This window comes from Beta vulgaris, chromosome 6, assembly GCF_026745355.1.
Source record: "Beta vulgaris subsp. vulgaris cultivar EL10 chromosome 6, EL10.2, whole genome shotgun sequence".
Classification (NCBI taxonomy): Eukaryota; Viridiplantae; Streptophyta; class Magnoliopsida; order Caryophyllales; family Amaranthaceae; genus Beta; species Beta vulgaris.
Genome location: NC_079207.1, coordinates 13,052,332 through 13,075,258, shown reverse-complemented (window position 1 = coordinate 13,075,258; position 22,927 = coordinate 13,052,332). Strand labels below are relative to the sequence as shown.

General features: G+C 33.8%; 3 protein-coding genes across 9 annotated transcripts; 1 reads left to right on the top strand and 2 right to left on the bottom strand.

Annotated features, from left to right (window-relative positions):
* Positions 1 to 9,067: 9,067 nt before the first annotated feature.
* Positions 9,068 to 12,802, bottom strand: LOC109135325 (protein KTI12 homolog). 2 transcript variants are annotated; one of them, XM_019250199.3, is made up of 3 exons: positions 12,689 to 12,742; positions 11,872 to 11,960; positions 9,068 to 10,218 (listed from the first exon to the last, which is right to left on the bottom strand). In XM_019250199.3, the coding sequence occupies exon 3, from the start codon at positions 10,148 to 10,150 to the stop codon at positions 9,245 to 9,247; it is 906 nt and encodes a 301-aa protein (XP_019105744.2). In that variant the 5' UTR covers positions 10,151 to 10,218; positions 11,872 to 11,960; positions 12,689 to 12,742; the 3' UTR covers positions 9,068 to 9,244. The 2 variants fall into 2 exon arrangements, with proteins under 2 accessions (XP_019105744.2, XP_019105746.2); XM_019250201.3 differs by lacking the exon at positions 11,872 to 11,960 and having other exon boundaries at positions 12,689 to 12,802.
* Positions 10,849 to 21,135, bottom strand: LOC104895807 (THO complex subunit 7A). Of its 6 annotated transcripts, none has more exons than XR_007274985.2 (7): positions 20,957 to 21,135; positions 17,523 to 18,122; positions 17,264 to 17,344; positions 15,613 to 15,667; positions 12,689 to 12,803; positions 11,872 to 11,995; positions 10,849 to 11,240 (listed from the first exon to the last, which is right to left on the bottom strand). XR_007274985.2 is itself a non-coding variant. In XM_048645885.2 (4 exons), exons 2-4 carry the CDS (start codon positions 18,111 to 18,113, stop codon positions 17,088 to 17,090), a joined length of 678 nt encoding a protein of 225 aa, XP_048501842.1. In that variant the 5' UTR covers positions 18,114 to 18,122; positions 20,957 to 21,135; the 3' UTR covers positions 16,793 to 17,087. The 6 variants fall into 6 exon arrangements, 4 of the variants coding, with proteins under 4 accessions (XP_048501842.1, XP_010680720.1, XP_010680719.1 ...); XR_007274984.2 differs by having other exon boundaries at positions 11,872 to 11,960; XM_048645885.2 differs by lacking the exons at positions 10,849 to 11,240; positions 11,872 to 11,995; positions 12,689 to 12,803; positions 15,613 to 15,667 and adding an exon at positions 16,793 to 17,093.
* Positions 15,879 to 16,721, top strand: LOC104895808 (hypothetical protein). Its single transcript, XM_010682421.4, has one exon. It carries the CDS (start codon positions 15,879 to 15,881, stop codon positions 16,545 to 16,547), a length of 669 nt encoding a protein of 222 aa, XP_010680723.3. The 3' UTR covers positions 16,548 to 16,721.
* Positions 21,136 to 22,927: the final 1,792 nt, after the last annotated feature.

The following is a 22,927-nucleotide window of genomic DNA, read 5'->3' as shown; positions in this document are numbered from 1 at the left end:
TTATTTATCAATAGTATGTTGTCGATGGTTTTAGTAATTTTGTGAAGTATATGGATGATTTTGTAAATATAGGTCGTGTTTTTCTTCACTTAACAAGATTTTCATGATGATCAATAATATTTTCTCTGGTTGGCCTTGTTTTGTTGTTATTTGTTTAATGTAAATGAGTAATATTTTCAATGCATAGTTAGGGTCCGTTTGATTTAACTTATTTTGTCTTATCTGAATTTATTTTATCTTATTTTATCTGATCTTATTTTTTCTGAAATAAGTGAAGATAAGTTGAACAGAACATCTTATCTGATATTATCTTATCTTATCTCGATCTTATATCTTATCTTATTTTTCTGAAATAAGTTAAAATAAGTTGAACACAACAGGGCCTTATGCTTTCAGGATCCATTCTCTTTACTTTAAAATTTTAACAAGTTTTAGGTCAAGTAAGTTCGATTAAATCAAATTAGTTTCAACATCGTATAAAATGAAATTTAATAGAGAAAATTCCTCAGGTACCCCTAAGGTTTGCCATAATTTTCAAATTACCCCACATTTGGAGAATTCCTCAGATTCCCCTTGGATTTGTATTTTGGTCTAAAATACCCTTACTAATGACAGCAAAAAGTTAACACCATTAACTTTTTTCCTCTCCCCTCCCCATCTTCTTCTTCTTCATCTCTCCTCCCATCTTCTTCACCACTCATCTCCTCTTCTTCTCTGACTTTGTGCCACAAACGCCGCCAGAAAACCACTGCACCACCTACGCACCCTTGCTGGTGCACCGTCAGAACAACAACACCGTTGGTACCCTGTTGCAGCTCGCACCTTGCTTGAAGTCTTCTTCTTTCTCTCTCGCCCTGCTTGCTTCCTCCTTCTTCTTTCTTTCTCGCCCTGCTTGCTTCCTCCTTCTTTCTCTCTTGCCCTCCTTGCCTGAGTTGCTGCCTAGCTCGCACCGGAGCTCCACTAGCTCGCATCGCCCGTCGTCAGTCACCCCTGCCTCGCTGCCCAGTTCGCCATAAGCCACCGCAGTTCTCGCCACCCTTTGCCGCCTATCTGCACCATCTTTTGTCGCTTGGATTTACCGAATTCGCCCCACCATCGTGGCTTTGAACTGATTTTTGTGCAACAATTGTTTGTAGATTAAGGGGATTAGTTCTAAGGTTTAGAATGTCACAAATGAGGATGGTGGGAGGAGAGAGAAAGATTAGAGGTTCATCAATGGAGAATGGTGAGAGGATAGAGAGAAAATTGCGCAAAGAGAGGGGGAAAACCTAATGGCGTGAGGGTTCCGTCCATAGTAAGGGTATATTAAAAACAAACCCGAACCTTAGGGGTATCTGAGGAATTCCCCAATTATGTGAGGGGTAATTTGGAAATTACGCCAAACCTCAAAGGTACATGAGGATTTTTTTTTTCAATTTAATAAGTACATATAAGTTCTTATCAATTCAAATAAATTTAACTTCAATTTACATTACTTCAAGAAAATTTAGGAGAAGATAACACACCTTTAATCTATCTTCCTGTCATGTAATATTGCACTCATAAGAAATAGAGTGAGTTATGTTTCAAGAACGGACATCAACTGGCCACATAAAATGAACTATATATATAACATTATTTAAGAAATAATTCCCATTCCTATTGGTAGTTTTATCAAAATATATATGATTTGATAAAAGTGTATGATCCTGAAATTATATACCTTGTCTCGTAATGGGAATATAAGTGATGGTAATTATTTATATATTACTTCAATTGAGCATTGTAATTGACTAAAATGTAGGTTTATGCATGTTGGTATGTGTGAATTAAGGTCATTACGAACCCACTTGTAAAATACAATTATATTTGAAGAATTCACCATGATACATTTGATATGTGCATAATGTCATGAAAAATTGATAAGAGGTTCAAAATGATTGATTTTTATGATACAAAGCATATTGCTTGAGACGCAATCTCAGTAATTAAAATGACTAAAATGAGTTTCCGTTTATGATATTTTTATATCAATTTAAGACCCTTTTCTATCAGTTTAAATCGTATATCTATCAATTTGAGCCATTGTCAGTGTACGAACATATTTTCTCATTATATATAAGACAAATTTATCATTTTAGAAACATACATTTAAATTCCAAAACCAGCGTGGTTGTACATTTTCCCCTCTAAAGCCTTGTCTTTTGGATTGAACTGCACTAAATTAAAATTGTGAAAAGAAAGCAATTGAATGAAACTGAACTGTACCAAAAAAAAAAGGATTTAAGTATGAAAGTCAGGCATGACAAGATATTATTAGTAGCAAATAAACAAACATATTTTCTCTCTAAGTATGAAAGTCATGCATGACATACAGTGGCAACGAAGTTTTTGCAGAATGTGGAATAATGGATCTAAATGTAGTAACTTAAAGACTTGAACAGCAGTAGTCCCGACTACCAACAAAAAATCTACAACACGAGCAACAACCGCTAAATCGTTGGTTGATGCCTTATAGCAACTCTGTCTCTGACCACATAATATGAGGAATATGGTTGACCGTTTCAGTTATTTGCTACACTAAGACAGTCTCAGCCAAACCATTTATTCATGATATTGATTATTGTTTATTAAATATATATTTTTTATGTTCGAATGGCTCTTATTAATTAACATGATTTGATTCAGCACACTTTATTTGGATTACATAGGAATTAAATAAATAAACTTGCTAATACTCTCACTCGATAGCTTGGTCCAAAGCTCCAAACAAAGTGTGATACACCATGATATATTTGATATGTACATATATGAGTAATTATTGACATATTAATGTATTGGTCCAGGAGATAATAACAAAATCTAAGTAAGTTGTTTTTTCTGCACAAGTTGATGGAGCCAAATGTGTAGTACTTCTTATAGTATAAGCATATAAGGTCCAGACTACCTGTAGTTAATGAAGTAAGATGAAGATATTCTTGATAACAATTAACAATATTAGAACTATAGAAGTAGTATGAATAAACAATTGATTTAATTGGACAAGTTGCTGGGAGTCACTATCAGTGTCTCAATGGTGCACCACAAGTCCACAACGGAACTACTCATGTTGGGGCCTTTAACAAAGTTTTTATTCATTTAGCATTTAATGTAGGAATTCCTTTAGATACATGGACGTTTTTCTCGGCAACAATATAATTATAGTCATATTGCGTGACTTTTTAGCATATCCTTCTAGGCGGCGAGGCTTGGGGATAAATAGCATTAAAGGACAATTTTCACTTTGGAGTATGTTACTTGTATGCTAATTGATTGATCTACAAGTCTTATGTAGGGAGATTTCACATTACCATAAAAAGGTTACTTCGATTATAAGATAAATTAAGTCTATCATATATATAACATTTTGTATTGGTTGATATGATAATAATCAAGTTAGTATACCCGTTTCCTACTAGATCTAGGTTGGATAAGCATATATTAGATTCATGTTTCTACAACAATTGACTCATTATTAACAATTAAATCTTCATTGTTAACAAGAAAAGAGAACTTTGATTCATAAAAAATTGTTGGAGACTCGCAAAACAACGTGCCAAACAAAGCTATGAGCTCGAGCACAAATTTGTTGCTCGAATAATACATTCGTGGGCACTTTGTCCCACTGGCCTATTGGATCATTTTTGCCAAAAATTTTGTCCTCCTCCCTCCAATTTTTCTCTCCTCGATCCTTATTTATAACCTAAAACTTTAGCCCACTTTAATCCATATTCATCCGACAACTTCAAAATTCTCTCATCTAAACTCAAATTAATTTAAGATTCAAACTTCTTAGTCCCCTTAATTTTTTTCAGACGGCAATTAAGGGTGTTTTTAAGCTTAATGGTGAAGTTGAACACATCGAATGATTAGAAAGTTTTGCTCATTACCCAAATTGAAATTTGCATGCATTTAAGGTGGATAAGTGGTAATTGATCAATGAAAAGTGAAAAGGAGTGTCAACTATAACAATTGATAGTTAAAGAACATAGTAATTGTTGTAACTTATCTTTAATATAACAAATTATACAATTAGTAGTATAGAAGCTCCAAATTCCACCAAGAACCCTAACCTATAAAATTTTAATCATAATCCCTTTAAGTTTATCATCACTTTCAACCATCAAAAAATTTCCTTTCTTTATGGTCAATTATGGTTAAGAAGTGGATATGCTAGATTAATCAGGGTTTTGATAAAAGAATTTTAATATTTGCGGTGGATTTAATGAAAGATGAGATAAAATTATGATTTATAGTGAGAAATCAGGGAAATAAATTATCGAAGGTGTGTGATAATGAGAAAGGAAAATTCCGCTTGTATCAATGTATTTTATACTTTTTCATTTGATACCCAATTTTTTTTAGATTCCATATGGTAATTTTGTAGTTTGGACTTATTTTATACCGTAACATTCCGTTAAATAAAACATTAGTTTTGGGTTAAATACTTTTACTAGTTTGCCTCGTTTACGTGTCTTGTGCATCGAGAATAGTTCACCTAAGGTGTGGGAGTCATGTTGGCTCTTATGAGTCAAAATTGAAGTCGAAATTAGAGAAAAACGACTAAAATCTCGTTTTACGTGTCAAGAAATGCCTATTTGTTTTTTTTAGTGAAACCGGACATTAAATTTGGTCGTTAAGGACAAAAATGACTCCCAAAACGTTTATTACGCAAAATTAGACAAACTTTTAACCCTATTTAACTCCCAAACTAATGTTCTGTTAAATATAATGTTACATTATAGAATAAATCCAAACTATAATGGTACCATATGAAATTCAAAGAAAATAAAATTGGGTACCAAATAAAAAAGCTCAAATTACAGTAGTACCAAGTGAAATTTTCCTTTTTTCTTTTGATGGGAACCAAAACACTCGGTTGAAGCTTCTTTCCACTAAGGAGAAATTTTAAACTTACGCTCTATTCTGAGAAAAATATTACAAAGTTACTGAGTATATCTTGTCTTAGTATCCACTTGTATTTGTAGCCCGTAGGTGTTAATTTTTTTTTAGGTGAGATGAATTCCCTTGCAAGGAGGGAAGGGGGAAAATTGAGAATTTCTACTTGCAAGGGATGAGACTCGATTCTAGGGCCTTGTTTGGTTGTATATAGGAAGTCATACTTCCTAGGAATTATTTTTTTCCATGTATTTGAAATTCCTAGGAAGTGTAAAATTGTGTTTGGTTGATAATGAGAAGTAGAACTTCCTATGGGAAGCTCTACCTAGGGGGACCTAGGTAAGTAACTTCCTCCATTTTGGAGGAAGTAGAACTTCCTAGGAAGTGCAAATTCCCATGGTTTTGTCAACCAAACAACTTCATATACTTCTACTTCCTAGGAATTTGCACTTCTCGTAATTTATTTTGTCAACCAAACAAGGCCTAGAATTCTTGGAATTAGAGGGGATGTCAATATCTCTAGGCTATCACCTGCTGCTCCTGTAGGTGTTAACTTGTTCAATTGTTAAAGGGTATCTTCGTGGTAGTTGCTTAGACGTATACTTCTATTAAAACTTGTTGATAATTGATTTCCATTTTTGACATGCTATGAAGCAAAAAGGCTTTCAAAACTAGATTGAATCCTGAAGCAAACTTTTAAGTAACAAGTTTGTGACACGCAAAAGTATATAAATTCTTACAAATTTGCTAAAAGAATCTAGATTTTTATAGTCATAATTAATTTTATGTATACTTCTTTTGTCTAGAATATATTTATATGGTAGTGTACTAGCTATTAGTATTTCTCTCGTACAGAAGAGGATAAGAAGACAAGTAACGTATACCAATTGCATCTAATACTAATTTTTGCTCATTTGAAATTCTTTTTTTTAGGAAAATTTGCTCATTTATGCTATGTTTGGATAGTAAGATTTCATTTCAAATCCCGGATTCGGATGAAATCTATTGTTTGGATGGCATGGAATTTGAAATTATGAAATTTGTCCAAATTCTCATCAAAAAGCCTATATTAGTAGAATTTGAAATTCAAGCTATTACCTTGTCATTTGAAATTCTCTCCTCATACATATCCCAACTTCATGAGTATCTATATCCCAACTTCACTCATTCTCTTTCTACTATCTATTTTTCTCTCTTTTAGTTAAGCCACACTTTTCCTCTCTCCTCTATTAAACCTCTATTTCTCTCCTCTATCAAACCCCCCTTTACAAAACAATTATTAGGAATTGAAATACAAACTTTAAATTCCAAATTTCAAATCCATTATTTGAAATGAAATACAAATTTTCAAACACTACCTTAGATAATTTGAAATGAGCAATGAGCAATGAGCAGCACAATAGTCTTGGGTGTACTATGCTCATGGTATATAAGTATAATGTACCTGGGTGTATAACCAGACTCGTCCCTAAGCCCGGGTAGGAGGGATGCCCGCCCAGGTCAAGGAAAAAAAAGTCCAAGTTACTGTTTTTGCAATTTGATATTATTGAATAAATAAATTAGTGTTGCATTACATTTATCTATAACTAGTGGTAGCTCATTGGTTTGTTGTCCGTGATTGTTTTCGTTGCATTTCGTCCGTCCGAGGTCCGAATCCTCACCCGTAAAGTTTTTGTCTTACTTTCTATTTTTTTCTTTTTACTTTTCTTTTATTCTACTTTTTGTGTCTTTTAACTTTCTATTTTTTTCCTTTGTAAGCTTCAGTTGCCATTTTTTTTTCTTTTTGGTTTTCTTTTATTTCCAATAATGGTTTTAAATAGCTACTTAATCTTTAGTATGTGGGTTTTTTTTGCCTTCTCATATAGAGTAACTACTGCTATTTCATACCCCCTTCGATTTTATATAATTGTTCAATTTTTATGTTTACATGGTTCTTTTGCTCTACTTCGACTATAAAGTTACTAATGTATAAGGATAAATGTTCATATGAAATATTAATAAATTTATGTTATTGTAAATTACATATTTACATTCAAAATGTTCTTTTTTACAAAAAATTGTACAAATTAATAAAGTAGGATAGTCAAATATATTAGATGTTAATAAAAAAACGCAAATGTCAAAGTGGAATTGTTAAAAAGTTTATTTCCTTTTTTCACAATTCAAACCCTGAAAAAATATTAAAGAAGTAATAAACGCTTACAAATTTCGTAATCCAAAACCGAGGCTCCAATTGATAACTCAATGTAGAGGATGATGTGATAAATTTAAGAAGCAATACATCACTTAATTTAGGAAGACAAGTCATAAAAAATGCAACCAATTAACCATTAATCAAGTGGGTACCTTATACAAAATGTAAGCTAAAATGAATCTAAATTTCATGAGTTACGAAACCCATATTCAACCAAACTTTAATCATTAACTAGTATTTGGGCTCGGGACTTGCCACTGGTTGGTATTGTTTTACGAATTTGATATGCATTTTTTTCATTATTCCCATCAAAATATATTAAGGAAAACTCAATATTTAAAATATACAAATATAATAATGTAGACACTTAAAAGTTGGTTGAGATGATAATTGTGTCATGTATAATGGCAAGAGGTCCTGGGTTCAAATCTTGTTGCAAGCTAATTTTACTTTTGTTAATTGACATGACTTATGTACATATTGCACAATTCTAGTGGAGTAACAGAGGTGCCACATGTTCAAATCTTATTGCAAGCTAATTTTACTTTTGTTAATTGACATGACTTATGTACATATTGCACAATTCTAGTGGAGTAATAGAGGTGCCACAGGTTCAAATCTTGTTGCAAGCTAATTTTACTTTTGTTAATTGACATGACTTATGTACACATAGCACAATTATTGTAGAGTAATAGAGGTGCCACAGGTTCAAATCTTGTTGCAAACCAATTTTACTTTTGTTAATTGACATGGTTTATGTACATATTGCACAATTCTAGCGGAGTAACAGAGGTGCCACGTGGCGTATATACATTGTCACGCACGTCTTTTAATATATTTGTATATATATGATTAAATCAATATACGTCAAAAATAGTAGCTGACATTAGGGAGGGCCTATTTTTTTTAGTTCGCCCCAGGACCTCCAAAACGTCAAGAACGGGCTGATTAATTTTTTGAATGTGTTATTAGAAACTAAAGCAAAATCTCTCTGATTTTGAGAAATACTTCATGACAAGTTCATTTGGACATTTTAAATCCATGCAAGATTTAGCACAGCAGTGTTTATATATCCACATCCCACACTAATCTATTAAAAAAGGAGTTTAATTAAAAACAAGGCAAGAGTTTAGATCATTGCTCCAAAGTCCAAACAGACAGTAGTACAGCTAAAAAATGGACAGAAAGTAGGAAACAGAGATCTTGATAGTTCAGAGATTCGGAAGGTGGCAGACGTTTTCTTACTTATTATGAGCTGGTCTAATGACTGCAACCATGTGAGAAATTCCTCTCGTTGGGGCCTGCAATGGAATTCCAGTAAAGCAGAGTAGAATAGAAACTAGAAAGCACATCTCAAACTGCTGTCCTTCCAAGTACCTCTAAAGCTGGTAATAAGTACTCCCTCCGTCTTTTTTTATTTGCTACATTTTACCATTTAGGGGTGTTTTAATTTATTTGCTACATTTGCAAACATTTTCATATATAGTACATAGGTCCCACACTTTATTTACAAATTTGCCATCACTCCCTTCTTGATTTTGTAAATGTTTCCATATATAATACATAGGTCCCACAATTTACCTATATGCTTTTTTGTTAATTCCATTTATGTCAATGGTCCCCACTCCCTCCTTGGTCTTTGTGAAAAAGTGCTTGTAGCAAATAAAAAAAGACGGAGGGAGTAATAACCAATAAATCATAAGAAGGGAAAAATAGAGGGGAAAATTTGGGTGAAAATAGAGGAAAAGGAAGGGAAAAGATAAAAGGTCAATGCTGAGAAAGGTCGTCAACTAAAACCGATTAAAAATAATTTCTTACAACATTTTTGTTTTAAAAGGTAATTTCTTCTCTATAAGGTAGTTTTTCACGAAGATGCGTTTTTGGAGGTAGTTTTTGACAGTAGTTTTCTCTATGTTGGTGAACAAAAAAATAGTACTAAACTCTGAAACAAACACGTCCAGAGAAAGAAAATGTGGTATTGCAACAGAGTATAATCAACTTTTACAAAATTTGGGTATCTCCAAAGCACCAAGTGAAAACTGCTCATGCAAATATACATAACCAACTCACTACTAAACCTCTGGAATGTCTTCTGAGGCCTGAAGGATCATTACAACATATCCTATTAGCATATCAAACTCCCAGTTCTCGGTTCAAATAATCCACAAACATCCTCTTTGCACTTGCTGCATCTGCAGGAGGGGGCGGACCACTTAAGCTAGTTTGCCCCGTCAATTTTATGAAAGTCCTACGGAGCCTACGTAATTCAGGTAATCCAACTAAACTTTGAATGTTAATGGTTGGTAATCCCTGATCAATGGAAATTCCATTAAGAGGCCCTCCAAGTGCCTGGGATTGCGCTGCAACAATCGCATTCATTACCTCTTGCGTTGCGCGATCCAACTCATAAAGGGAATTCGCTTCTGAAGGTCGTCCGCTTTGCGTGGCAATTGTTGGCTGCAAAACTTTGACATCCCTTGTTTTTGAGTCTATCTTTTTTGTCAAGTATGAGACAGCATCCAATATGGCAGGAGAGGATTTCTCTATCCGATCTTTAGATGGCTGCAACTCAAACAAAGGAGAATCCCATCTATTTCTACTCTCTGGTTTCTCAAACCTTCTCACTAGGTCTTCAAAGATATCTTCGTCATATGCTGCTTCACCTTTTTCTTTGCGATCTTCATTCCATTTTCGACAATCACTTTCTTCCACATCACAATATAACACACAGTATCTAACTCCTGCTGCACGTGCCAAACACCATAACTCGTATCGGTAACCTTTTATGCTATTTAAGGAATCTACTATAACAATATTTTCTTTAGACACAGATCTATCGACTTCAGACCTCAGCACTCCTCTTACATTCTTTTCAGCAGTCATATTGGCGTAACCTTGGTTGCGATCTAGATGAAAGAAAGCTTCATTGATAATCCGGACAGCTAAGTTAGTTTCCGAGTCTCTGAGAGCTTCTGTTAGACATGTTGCAGCTGTTGACTTTCCACTGCATGGCTGCCCGCAAATCACCACCAAAGCCATTTCTCAGAAAAATATAATAGATCTCTTTTATCACCTACTGAAGATGGTCGTTCAATCACACCTCTTAGCTGAAGCACAAAAGGAATTATCAGCAAGACCAGTAGGCAATGACAGCAATTCTAATTGATATGATCAACTATGGTCATGGACACAATCAATGAAAGTAAACTTCGAAGAAAAATCTTTCAGTTTCTTATCCCAAAGCTGCAAACTGGTCCAACCTAGACGAGACTGGAACCAGAATATTAAAACTTTTGGAAATAGACTTTGTTCATCTGGTAAGGAATCAATCAACTACGTATTGGCTAAAGCATGGTTTAGAAAGAGTTTCAGCATTAGTCTTCAGAAGCGGAGTTTCAGCAAACGACTCAAGATTGAACAGAGGATTCAAATAGAGAAACAAGAGAATGGAAAGAAGAGCAAGAACAAATGTCATTCACCGCAAACAAAACTAGATTTCTTTATTGCAAAATTGTCTATAATCCTTTCCTAAAGCACTGAAAATTGAAAATCCTAACAAGTATTCAGAAGTTTCAATAGTCCTTGCGTAGCTTGGAAAATCCCAAACCAGAAGGGAAAAATAATTACATATAAGATAGTATCATTTGTTCTAACTTCCTTCTCTCCTCTATATACCAAAGAGTTAAATGCAAGTAACATTATGATCATTGTCTAGTAAAGCAAAAAAAAGCAGCTGATAGGAAATGAAATATTATCGCGGAACATTTTATAACTTAGAAACTACATAAGAGAACTTCAAACAACTTTGTTTACAAATAAGAATGTAGCAAAGGTTCAAATATAACAAATCAATGAATCTTTTTCCATACTCCAAAATTTGCTTAGAGATTAGGTATTTCACTAAAATTCAAATTCCAAAAGATATAATACATCCTATAATTGACAAAGGAAAGTAGGACCAGGTTGGCTACTTGAGGTGATTGACAGCGAGCCATGGTGAGAGGCAATCTAATGAAGAATAACTAACTATATAGAGCAAAAATTTTCCTTCCAGAACAAAGTTTATGCAGCCAAAACTCATCCACCAGCAATTCATTATTCATGTATGCTACACCATCACTCCCAAGTCCTGATACAAATTATGTACTTCATTGCATAACTAACTATATAGAGCATGAATTTAGAGTTCATAAACTATAAAAGAATTTACACACTGAAAATATCAAGTTAAAACATAGATAAGCATGGCATTCTATGCAATGCCTAGATGGTGCACACAGTTTATACTTAGAGCATGGTACGCACATGTACATGGCTAACAAGCCAAATACACATATATAACAAGCCAAATGAACACATGTACATGGCTAACAAGCCAAATGAACATATGTATATCTCTGTTGGTCATGTTCATTGGTATTGCTTGTGTTCATAATCTAGTACTTCATGTTCATCATGCGTATGGTTGCATCCTATGGACGTGTGTGTACTAATTTGGGCATTCAATGATACTAATAATAGTTAAACAAAAATTCTAAAAGAACATGATTCACAACAGCAATTAAGTAAATAAAATCAGGTCAACCTAATCCAGGAACATACAGTTTGTCCTATAACAACGTGAAATCAATCAGAACTAAAAACAGGTCCTAAAAAAATCATATAAAAGCTTAAGAGCATATAAAAATCTGCATTATCCCTCAAAAGTATGTAAAATCAAAGTTTTATTCCTACAACTTAATCATTACTCCTAAACAAACCTTCAAATGTCTGCAAAATTCCAGCTTTCGATCTTGTCGATAAAATTGATTTATCCGCACTCTTTTTCTCTCACACTTCTTATTCGTTCCTGTTAATTTGATGGAGTTTAGAAGCCGAAATTGACTGCGATAATTGGACAACTTTTTATATGAAAAACTGGAATGGAGAATATAGAAACTAGAAAAAAAGAAGGTAGATAAAACAAGAAATCAGACTCAAATATCAAAACCCTAATTGACTGTTACCAGTGGCGGAGCCGGGATTCTCATAGTGGGGAAAAAATCCAACCGTCGAGCATTCGGAAATTTATTTTAGAAAAAACAGTACAACACAATTCAACATCATATACAGACAGTTTGAGGTGTTTCACTATGAGCGGGTGAAGATGTTTCTTGGGATTTCATTCTTATAAAGATAAATTGTCGAAGATCGGGTTGTTTTCCCTTAGCTTTGGACTTGTTACAATCACATGAATGTGAATCACTTGAAATTTCCTATTAAATTGATAAACATTAATCAATTACATATCAAAGTCATCAAACCAAACTATTCAATATTTCAATTATAAATCAACTCATATTTACAATTTCCTAATTAGAAATTCGAAATTACAAACTAACAATTTCCTAAATCATGAATTCATGAGTTCATGACCAATTCCAAACCAACAACAAATCAATCAACAACCATAAATCCACAATCACAAATTCACATTTCACAAGAATCACAATTCACAACCAAACAATGTAAATATTACCTAGAAAAAAAAAACTAAAACTAAAACTAAAACTAAAACTTAGGGTTTAGAAAACTTACTGCCTGACTGAACTACTGAGGTGACGACTGACTAACTGACTGAGGTCGGCGACGGAGACTGGCGGGGGGCGGTGGGCGGTGGCGAATATGCGGTCGGCTCCGGCGAATTATAGAACTAAATTGCAAAGCACAAATAAGAAACTCAGTTAAGGACTAAAAAGGAAAGGCATACGCATATAATTCCATATCTTTAATAACATAGCGTTTTATCAACGACCAGCCTCTGATAGAAAAATTCTCCTACCGAAGATGCTGTTTCCGTAGAGCTCACAAAACGGATCCGTACACGATATTTGACCCCAAAATATCAAACCCGAGACTCGCCTTGGCAAGTGAAAACATCTCGAAATAGAACTAGAATCCGAAATAACCCAACCCGACCCAACCCTGAAAGCAAGTAGCCCTAAAGATGATTTGTACCTTAAGACAAATCGATTTAAATCTGTCCGACTCGAAATTGACTTGAAATTTATGACATGAATCTGACTTGTACCCCGAATTTGTGTATCTTATCTTTTTAATTGGAATGCTCAGGAGTTATTAATACTTAATAGTAGGGCATTTTATGATTGATGTGGGACATATTTTAAGAGCTTCAAAATGTTTCCTTCTCTTTACTGTTGGATAAAAACAAGAAACATAATTCTAGAAAAATAATTTCAATCTTGCATAGTTTGTGTGCTTTTGATAGATTTTCCAAATAGCAACAAAGCTATGACAAGATACTATCATTCGTGCATAAAAGTTAGTAAATTGATTGTAGAATTGATATTTTCATGATATGATTATCAAACTTCAAGTTTTCTGACTGAATTTATCCGAGCTGATTCAACCAGATCAATATTGACTTGAGTCATCAAACGCGCATCCGACCAGGATTTTCATGGACCTGATGCGTACTCGAATTGATCGTACCTTGAATTTAATAGCAGCCGAATATAACCCTATCTCTGTGACCCGTTTACCACCTCTCTGATTCTATCTTCGTTGGGTGTTTAAGCCCAAAGCTTTTGAAATGAACACTAATTAAGAAAAATATTTTGGTAAAGTAGTAGTGTACTAGCGTGGGTAGTTTTTAGTTGTAGAAATAATGTTCCAAGTTGTTAAAAGGTGAATTTGCAACTTTTAAGATAGTGGCTAATGCCATATAAATTTACATTAATGTTTTATCTGAGACGTTGACTAATTATTTGTAAACAGCCAATTCGACAACTTTTTTTAATCGAACATTGACATATTACTATTGCAATTTTAAGAGCTAACAACTAGACACAACCACTAATTGTTATTAGAATAACTAACATCTACTCTCAAAGCTATAAGCTACAACCTCAACTATTGTTACAAATTTGCCCTATTTTAGATCATGAATTTAGTCTAGTTACTTGGTTCTGAGGTGGTTACTCTAGTTTGTCCTCTCATAAAATCCTTTCTATGAGAATGTATTTTGCAAAGGAAACACCTTTATTTGTGCTTTCTTTCTAAATACATGCAACATCTAGTTTACGAGGTGTTTTGTGCGCTTCCGCTAAAAGTTTTACTAGTTTTAGGCCCTTTGTTTTCTAACAAATGTACTAAATATATTCTACACGTAAGTATTATTCCCTTAAAACAAAATCCTTTTTAAGAATCAAGTTTGCCTAATTAGTTGGAGACTCTCTTTCCACTTGTGTGACCGGGTTTAATTCTTACCCCTTACAAAGTTAGATTCCCAAATCCCAAGAATCCGACTATATGTTTCCACCCCGGCCTCCTAGCTTCATGTTTCCACCCCTTTAACAAAGATTCAATTCGTACCCCCCTATGAAGTGGGATCCCGAAATCCCCCTGCTAGAAATTCGGTTGATTGTTTCCTCCCCCTTCCTAGCTCCTTAAGGGGCCAAATGATGTAATTTCACAACCTCTTTACAAGAAAAAAGATACTATCTATGTTTCTAAATATTTTCTCCAATTTGTATTAGTTTTATCCGTATTATTTTTTGGGATTTCTCTTATTAGTTTACCCCTTTTTTGTTTCTTTTTTTGAAATGGGGCCACTAACTTTGCATAACACACATTCAATTTTAATATAAATTAATCTTTTTTCTTTTTTTTCTATATCCCACAACACTATTTCTCCTAAAACTCTGTACAAAATATATGGGTACACTAACAAAAACCGGAGGAAGTAATTACACTTTAACTTTTCACTTTTCACACATTACCGATGTAAAATTTTGAGCATTAATATCTCTAATTTTGTATTTGTAAAAATTACAAAAAATGACATTCTAAAGTACATAATGAATCAAAAGACTTCACATGACTATATTTTCTTACCCATAAATCACAAGTAATAGTTAAATTGAAATTTGTGAATGGTGCCAAAAGTCAAAGTGTAACCGTCTATACAAATATACTAAAAGGCGTGCCTGACAATGCATACACACCACGTGGCACCTCTGTTACTCACTTTTACTCCACTAGAATTGTGCAATGTGTACATAAGTCATGTCAATCAACAAAAGTAAAATTAGCTTGCAACAAGATTTGAACCAGTGACCTCTTGCTGTTATATATGACACAATTATCATCTCAACAAACTTTTAATCATGCTTTAAGTACCACATTATTATATTCATATCTTTTAAATGTTGAGTTTTCCTTAATATATTTTAGTGAGAACGGAAAAAAATACATATCAAGTTCGAAAATGCAATACCAATCCGGGGCAACGCTCGAGTCCAAATACTAGTTATTTAGAAATATAGGAGTATATTAAAAGCACCCCTGCATATAGCAGATCACATATGTTAAGATGTGTATAATATTCTTACAAAGTACTATGTTTAACTATATTTAAAATGTTCTTCGTACAATATTGTGACCTTTTTGTTTTTTCGGAACATATGAAGGAGCATGATTAGTTATGGCATGAGACATACCTCTAATCTATCCATGACGTTAGAAGAGTGGCATGAGTCTCCGTTCTTTTCCCGACTACAGCAAGCACCACAATGTTATTAGCTCATCATTGTTATAATTTATGGTCTATAAAGACCATACAATGCAGAGATATAGATCATATTTAATCATTTGGTATATCACGTATCATCCTTCAAGACATTACCAATCAAATTAGCTAACACACTGAGGTCATGGTCTATAAATATGTAGTGTGTATGCGTAAGTGAAGAATAGAGAAGTAGAAATGGAAATAGTAGTAGCAGACGACTCATTCAAGAAACCAGGAGCAATCCCATTCACTTGGGAGACCCGACCCGGAGTTTCGAAGTTCCAACAACATTACACCCATGAACTAGCACCACCATTAATATCATCTTCATCATCATCACCAGCATTATCTAAATCCAGCTCCTTCTCTTCATCACCATCAAGAGAACTCCAAGCACAATGGGTAAAGTCCATGAGTCTCCCTTCCAATACCAAAAACTTCCCTTCATCTTTGTTGACCCGACTTCAGTTGATTTCGGGTCATAAGAGTGGTTGCTTCCCCATTTCTTGGTTAAGGTGGAAATGGGGAAAGGAAAAGAGGGTGGCTAAACCCAAGTTGAAGGTTAAGTTGGAGTTGGACCCTGAATGTATTAAGGATTACACATTCTACCTGGAGAAGTTGGCTAGGTGGTCCATGACATCGTCAGGGAAATCATCTTCCTCTTCTTTCTCATGGCATGTACAAAGATCATCTCCTCAACCTACTAAAAACGACGATGATGATGATGATGAAGCGGCTCGATCTCGGGTACTCCATAGCTTGTTTGGATTTTTAAGGAGGCCAAAGATGATAGGAATGGAAGGAATGGGAGGGGAAAAGAAACAAGTTAACATTTCTGTTTATTTGGTTAATAACCAGGTTTGAAAGGAAATTCCATGATATTTCCTGTTATTATGTGGTTGACTAATAAGTAGGGGAAATGATTTATGCTATTTAAAAGTTCGGAATGATAAGAGTAATCTTATATAGACCTAGTGTAATGTATGAGGTTTTCTCCTGAAATTACTTTATCTAAACAAAAAAAATCAATTCTGAACTTTCCATCACCAATTTCTTCTTTCTTAAATTAAGGGATCTTTGATTTGTTAAATATAAATGAAAGTCCCATATAATTAAACACGAGGAATCATTTTCCTCTCATATTTGATAAATACCAGAGGCATAAAAGGAAACTACAATCAGTCCTGCACACATGTTTCCTTGTGGGAATTTTAATCCCTTAGCCTTGTGTTACTTCAGGAGCTTCAGGGTTTCTATTAGCCATGTATGGAGCTTGAAACGATATCGTTTCCAAACTTTCCAATTCATGCTTTGCAAGAGTTAGCACAACTCATGATCATCGCAATAAGATCCTGCTTATCTAATAAGAAATAAGCAGATCGTGTTGTTCATGGTAACGGCACCTCAGTCCTGCAAAGCAAGAATCTTTAGGATCATTCAGACTTCAGAGCATGAACAAGACGATGGTACAATGATCATGATTTTATATAGTTATTCATTCATGTACCAAGGAAAACAACAGTAAATGGCTAATCAACATTCATAGCTGCTGCACCACTGTTCATATCTTCTGGACCAACCTTCTGCTCGTCGGAAAGATTTTTCATCTCTTCAGCTAGACTCTTCTGCTCATCCTCTATCGTCATCTGTAACTCATCAACCTACACAATAAATGATTAGTAAAAAAACACTCCATTGTATTGCACTTACAAACAGAGCTCAGTATGATGATAACACCCCAAGACAGCACCCATCAAGAGTATATAGACAGAGATTAGATGACATAACTACAGGGAAAACAACAAATAAAGCAGCAGGGAAATGGAAATTATAACATACCACATGTAATAGCAGAGCAAACTGTTTCTTGCGAAGTTCCAGCAGTCTAGAACTAGCTGTGTCTTCTGCTTCCAAGGCAGCTATCTCTTTCTCCAGTGCTGCTATCATCCTCTCTGTTTCTGACCTAGGACGCTGCATTGCAATTATTTTCCGTATTGCCTCACACTCCTCCTTGTGTTTTCTCTCAATCTTGCTTGCTTCAAGTTCTTTCTTTAGATCTTCAATTTCTGCCTGAACTTGAAGAATCTGGCTATTTATTTCATCATTCAACTCGTTAAAATGCTCCTTCTCCCTCACGTTTGCATCAATAACCACTTTGCTTTTCCATAGAGGAATCTCAAAAGTATTAAGCTCCTGCAAAAAGGCCTTTGCAAGTCTCTCACAATCGTTGTAATTATCTGCATCCTTCTCAATCTCAAGGGCAAATGCAGTAAATTTCTTTTGTAGCTTCTTCAATGGAGGTTCACCTCTTGTGGTGGTAGTGCGTGTGAGAAGCCTGTGCTTTATAATCACATCATCTTCATGAGGACTAAAAGCATAGTGAGCAGCCATTGCTTCTCCCTTGCCAACGACCTTTCTTGCCTTCAGCATTTAAAAAAGCTGGAAGCAACATAAATATGAAAATATGCACAAAGCAAGCCATTAGGTATAAAGACAAAAGAGGCTTGCTACTGGAAAACAAAAATTCATCAACAGCAAAGTATCTTTTCAGGCTTTGAAAACAATTAGGGCGCACACGTTTATCAATCAGCTAAAGCCTACAATCAATCGAGTAAATAGACTACAATAATATAACAAGCTGATGGTTTAACCCCTCCAGGAGAGTATGTTAGCAGCTCAGCCAAATCAAAGCTCAGGTTCATGCATGAACTCCAATGGAGTTGTTCGACATTAACTTATCTGGCACATTTCCAATCAGACCAAGCTCATTATATATGGCCTCTCTATCAGATTGATCCAGGTCCATCAAAAGGCAGTAAACCAGATTGCTTCACTTCAACAAAACAGGAGGAAAGAAATTTCCTAGTTACTACATTTAACGAAAATAATTAAATGTTACTTTATTATAATTCCGCAGCTAGGTCAGAGGCTTACAAGTTATTAACAAAAAAGGTATTTCCTGAATGATTCTAGTAATTGATAGCTTGCTTGATATATGCTTTATATCTGTAGCAATGACGAGCATACCTCATGTATGATTAAAAACAAAACCCCTAATGCATCAATATACGCCTATCTCCTCCCTCTCCACCAGAAGAAACAAAAAAACAAAGAAAAAGAGAAGAAAGAGGGGATCAAAGACAATTCTAATTTAATCTAAGTGATGGATCCAATTTCATTAGTCAAGCTGCAACAAGTAAGAAAACTCTCTAAGATCCTTATCTGATTTATGAATTCCTCACAGGATAGCGGAATAACTGAATACGCAAACAACAATCAATACATAATAAGATGTACACTGGAAAGACTCACTTGTCGGCTCTGACGAACGAAACTTGTTATATTCACCAAAGATAGAATAGGAAAGGCACCTGCATGAACTTTACACTCCATCTATTTGGTTAGGGCCTTCCTGTTGTAATTTTTTTTTTGGCTATAACTACAAGCTTTCAATAGAAAGGAGAAAATTACGTTTTCAATGTAAGAAAATCCAAAATCTTATAGAGCTCTTTAAGACGTGATATTTGAGTTCATAATCCTTGATGCAAATGTAGTTGTGGGTAGCTGGTAAGATAAAGCAAAGGGAATTGGCTAAAAGTGTTTACATTAATGCCCTCTGTTGAGGTGTAAATCTGGTGAGGTTCCACCATCTAGCTGTTAGGTTGTTCCTCATTGATCTTAGATGACTTGATACTAATAATATTCTGATTCCTTTGACATCTAAAATTCTACCTTAACCACAATCAGTTTTATTAAAGAAGCATCAAGTCCAATAGTTTAGGTTGAAAGCAGGTCACTTTGAGAGGCAAACGGCCACATCTCCTAAAATAACCCCCCACACACACACGCACACATTCTTAATGCAATTTACAAGGATGCAAACTTGTTTTAAAATTGGACGGAAAAAATAAGAATCAAAATTTTCAGGTCAGGGATGGAATCATTCCAATTTGAATTGCATTTTGTTTTCATTCACCGAGATCATATCTTATCAACTTCTGTTTCAGCAAGTAAGGGTACAATATTCTTAAATCAGAAAAACAAAATCATGATCCATGGCTACAATGAGATCAAAGAAAGTAATTTAATGCATGGTTAAGATAGTCTTGTTGTAATACTTTCACTTCCTAACCTCCCCACATTCAAGAAAAGATACAAAACTACTGGAAACTAAAAGGGTGTTTTTCTAATTCAATTCATTCTCTTTGAGGAAAAAGATTAGCTGCAACTTCAACAAGATGAAAAGCTATCAGCAGCAACCACACTCCACATCCATTAGGGCTCATTTGGCACTTAAACTACTATTAACAACTGAGGTGAATGATAAATGGGCCTTTGCATCGACAAAAAACCTCAGCATAATTCGAGCTCACATATTTAGATTAATCTGAAAGCACTATGATTTCCAGTAAATGAAGGCAAAAAGTAAGTATACTTTCAGCTAGCTTTGTCTGCAATTGAAGGATGAATTCTATGTCCAATGCTATCTCAACTATTTTATCTTCTTCACTAGTTTCGACTAATTGTTCATTGATTCACTAAGTGTTTGGTTGAGCTTATTTGGATGGATGTCATACTATTAAAAATCATACAAGTGTTTGGTTGAGGTAATTTGGTATGGAACCTCATACTCCTTGGATTCTAATTCCACCCCAAACCCCTTGAATCTCATAACCACCAACCCCCCAAAGTTTCTAACTCCATTCCTACAAGTATCAAACCCTAAAGTAGAGGAAGAGAAATTTCAACTACCTATTTCTTCTACTCTAGCATTGTTCATCTCCTTCAGCGCCATTTTTCTACTTCGGTGTCATTCTTATTCCGCGACTGCCATTATAATGGGTGTTTTCATTTTTTTTCAACTGTAAATAATAGGATTTTTTATTGCCCGGGATGAGGTCATTCATTACTGATTTCCAGCCACAACACTTGAAAAATTAATCTGATGAAATTAAGCAAGAACAAGTGAACACAAATATGCGCATCTACAAATTGTAACATAAATTTTCTTATCATTTACTTCCATGAAACAAACAAACATGAATTAACAAGTTATACCAGAAATTCATTCGAATCATAGGTTTATAACATGTAAATTATCACTAAAAACATGAGATAACATATATGAGAAAGAAAAAATAAGTTGAATTCATGAAACAAACAGCATAAAACCAATCGCATGAATAATCACATGAAGTAATCTCAAAAATCGCAATTCCACACCAAAATCCGCAACAAAACAAGTAGATTCATCTAAGGAACAAAACAAGAACCTGGAACGAGCTTCTGCAATTCGAGCTTTGCGTATGACTTATCAGAGGTTCTAAAGGAATTCAATTTGCGTATGAGTTGGGCACCGGCACCGGCACTGTGAGCGTCTTTTTGGAGTGTTACTCGCATACAGCTCAGGCCGAAGACAGTTGGAACTTGGAAGTTTAGAAGAGATGAGGATTGAGGCGACCTATTATATGTGTCCAATGGATCAAAAAAAAATATGTGTCCTAAGATTACTTTTCTACCCTTCTCTTATTAGAAAATGTTAATTATAAAATATTCAATTCCTTCTTAATTTATATTTATGTATAATAATTAATAAGCAAATTTAAGATTGTCTAATTTATAATAAGATATAATGTACACATAAAATATTTTTCAAAATAATATGCTTAAAAAGAGATATTTTTGATTGAAAACTAAAATAATCTAACTAAAGCAATTTCAAACAATTAAAAAGTAAGAACTTATACATTAACAAAAACATGCATATGAAACTAGTAATAGCTTATTGTACATCGAGGATCTGTTAGGACTCTAAATATTATCATATAAATAGGATTATTATTCCTAGCCTGTTCTCTCCATCTTATTTTCAATTCAGTTACAATCAGTTGGATTCATGCTCCGTTTGGTAGAGTGTAAAATATTTTTCCATGAAAATTAGTTTTCCTTTTCATCTCATTTTCCGTTGTTTGGTATGCTAAGATTCTAAGAGGTGTAAAACAAGCTTTCAATCAAAATAGCTATAGGTGGAAATTATTTTCCTTTAAAAAAAAAGGAAAACGCATTTTTCTCCCTTCTTCTTAGCAACCTTTTACTCTCCTCTTATCCATTCTCTTCCTCCCCCTTCTATATTTCTTACTAGTTTTTATATGCACGCGATGCGTGCGAAGATACGTAGAAAATTAATTTCTTTTAGGAGATGAAAAAAATTAAATTAATTATTAATTATTTCTAATAAATTAGGAATATTTAAATTGTTGATGGTTTTCTTTTTGTAATATTTTTTTATTTTTAAAATTAATTAGGTAGTTTTATTTTTTATTTTTTCATTAAAGTAAGTAGTTAGAATAGGGATGTTATGAGGATAAAATGGGATTTCTAATATTTTAGTGTCCTACCCCTCTTCCCATATAGAATAGAGATTTCCATAACTTTTTTTAGATTGAAGTCATTGAACCAAACAAAAGAAAATTAGCTTCAGAATTGGATTTTTCATGTAAAATATTCTACATTAAAAATGTTTTACATCCAACCAACAGAGTTTCGGTTCCAATTAGTTTTGTTCAGTTCCTAATTTATTTCTCTCATAATAAAATAATATAATTACAGTTACGATTATTTCATCATCATCATTACTATTACTATTACTATTACTATTACTATTACTATTACTATTACTATTACTATTACTATTACTATTACTATTACTATTACTATTACTATTACTATTACTATTACTATTACTATTACTATTACTATTACTATTACTAATTAAAAATTATTATTATTATTATTATTATTATTATTATTATTATTATTATTATTATTATTATTATTATTATTATTATTCTACTAGAAGTTGTGCTCTAAGCATATTAGCAAGACTTACAAATATTTCTCTACTTAGCCGAAGTTAATTATTCCTTACACATGTTACGATGGTCTGTCAACAATCAAGATCCTAGGTATATAATGATGCCACCATTCTCCCCCCGAATGCAAAGACGTCTGTTCAACTTGGGTTGTTAATCTCTTAAACTTATGCAATGTTATATACGTCATTGTACCAAATCTTCATCCATTCTACATAGGCACATATGCATTTAATGTAATTTGATTTAGACAAACATATAAAATTCGATAATAACTAAAAGTTTCACAATAAGTTCCACATGTAAAATACGATAATAACAATAAGTTTCACGTATAAAATCATCATAAACATAAAATAAGTAAAAGTTCTA

What these genes read in the sequence shown, in the direction of transcription:
- LOC109135325 (XM_019250201.3), bottom strand. Translation starts at nt 10,150, where the DNA reads ATGGCTTTGGTGGTGATTTGCGGGCAGCCATGCAGTGGAAAGTCAACA.
- LOC104895807 (XM_010682417.4), bottom strand. Translation starts at nt 18,113, where the DNA reads ATGCTGAAGGCAAGAAAGGTCGTTGGCAAGGGAGAAGCAATGGCTGCT. An exon ending in TTGCTCTGCTATTACATGTG is followed by an intron (nt 17,345 to 17,522) that starts GTATGTTATAAT and finishes TTTATTGTGTAG; the next exon opens with GTTGATGAGTTACAGATGAC.
- LOC104895808 (XM_010682421.4), top strand. Translation starts at nt 15,879, where the DNA reads ATGGAAATAGTAGTAGCAGACGACTCATTCAAGAAACCAGGAGCAATC.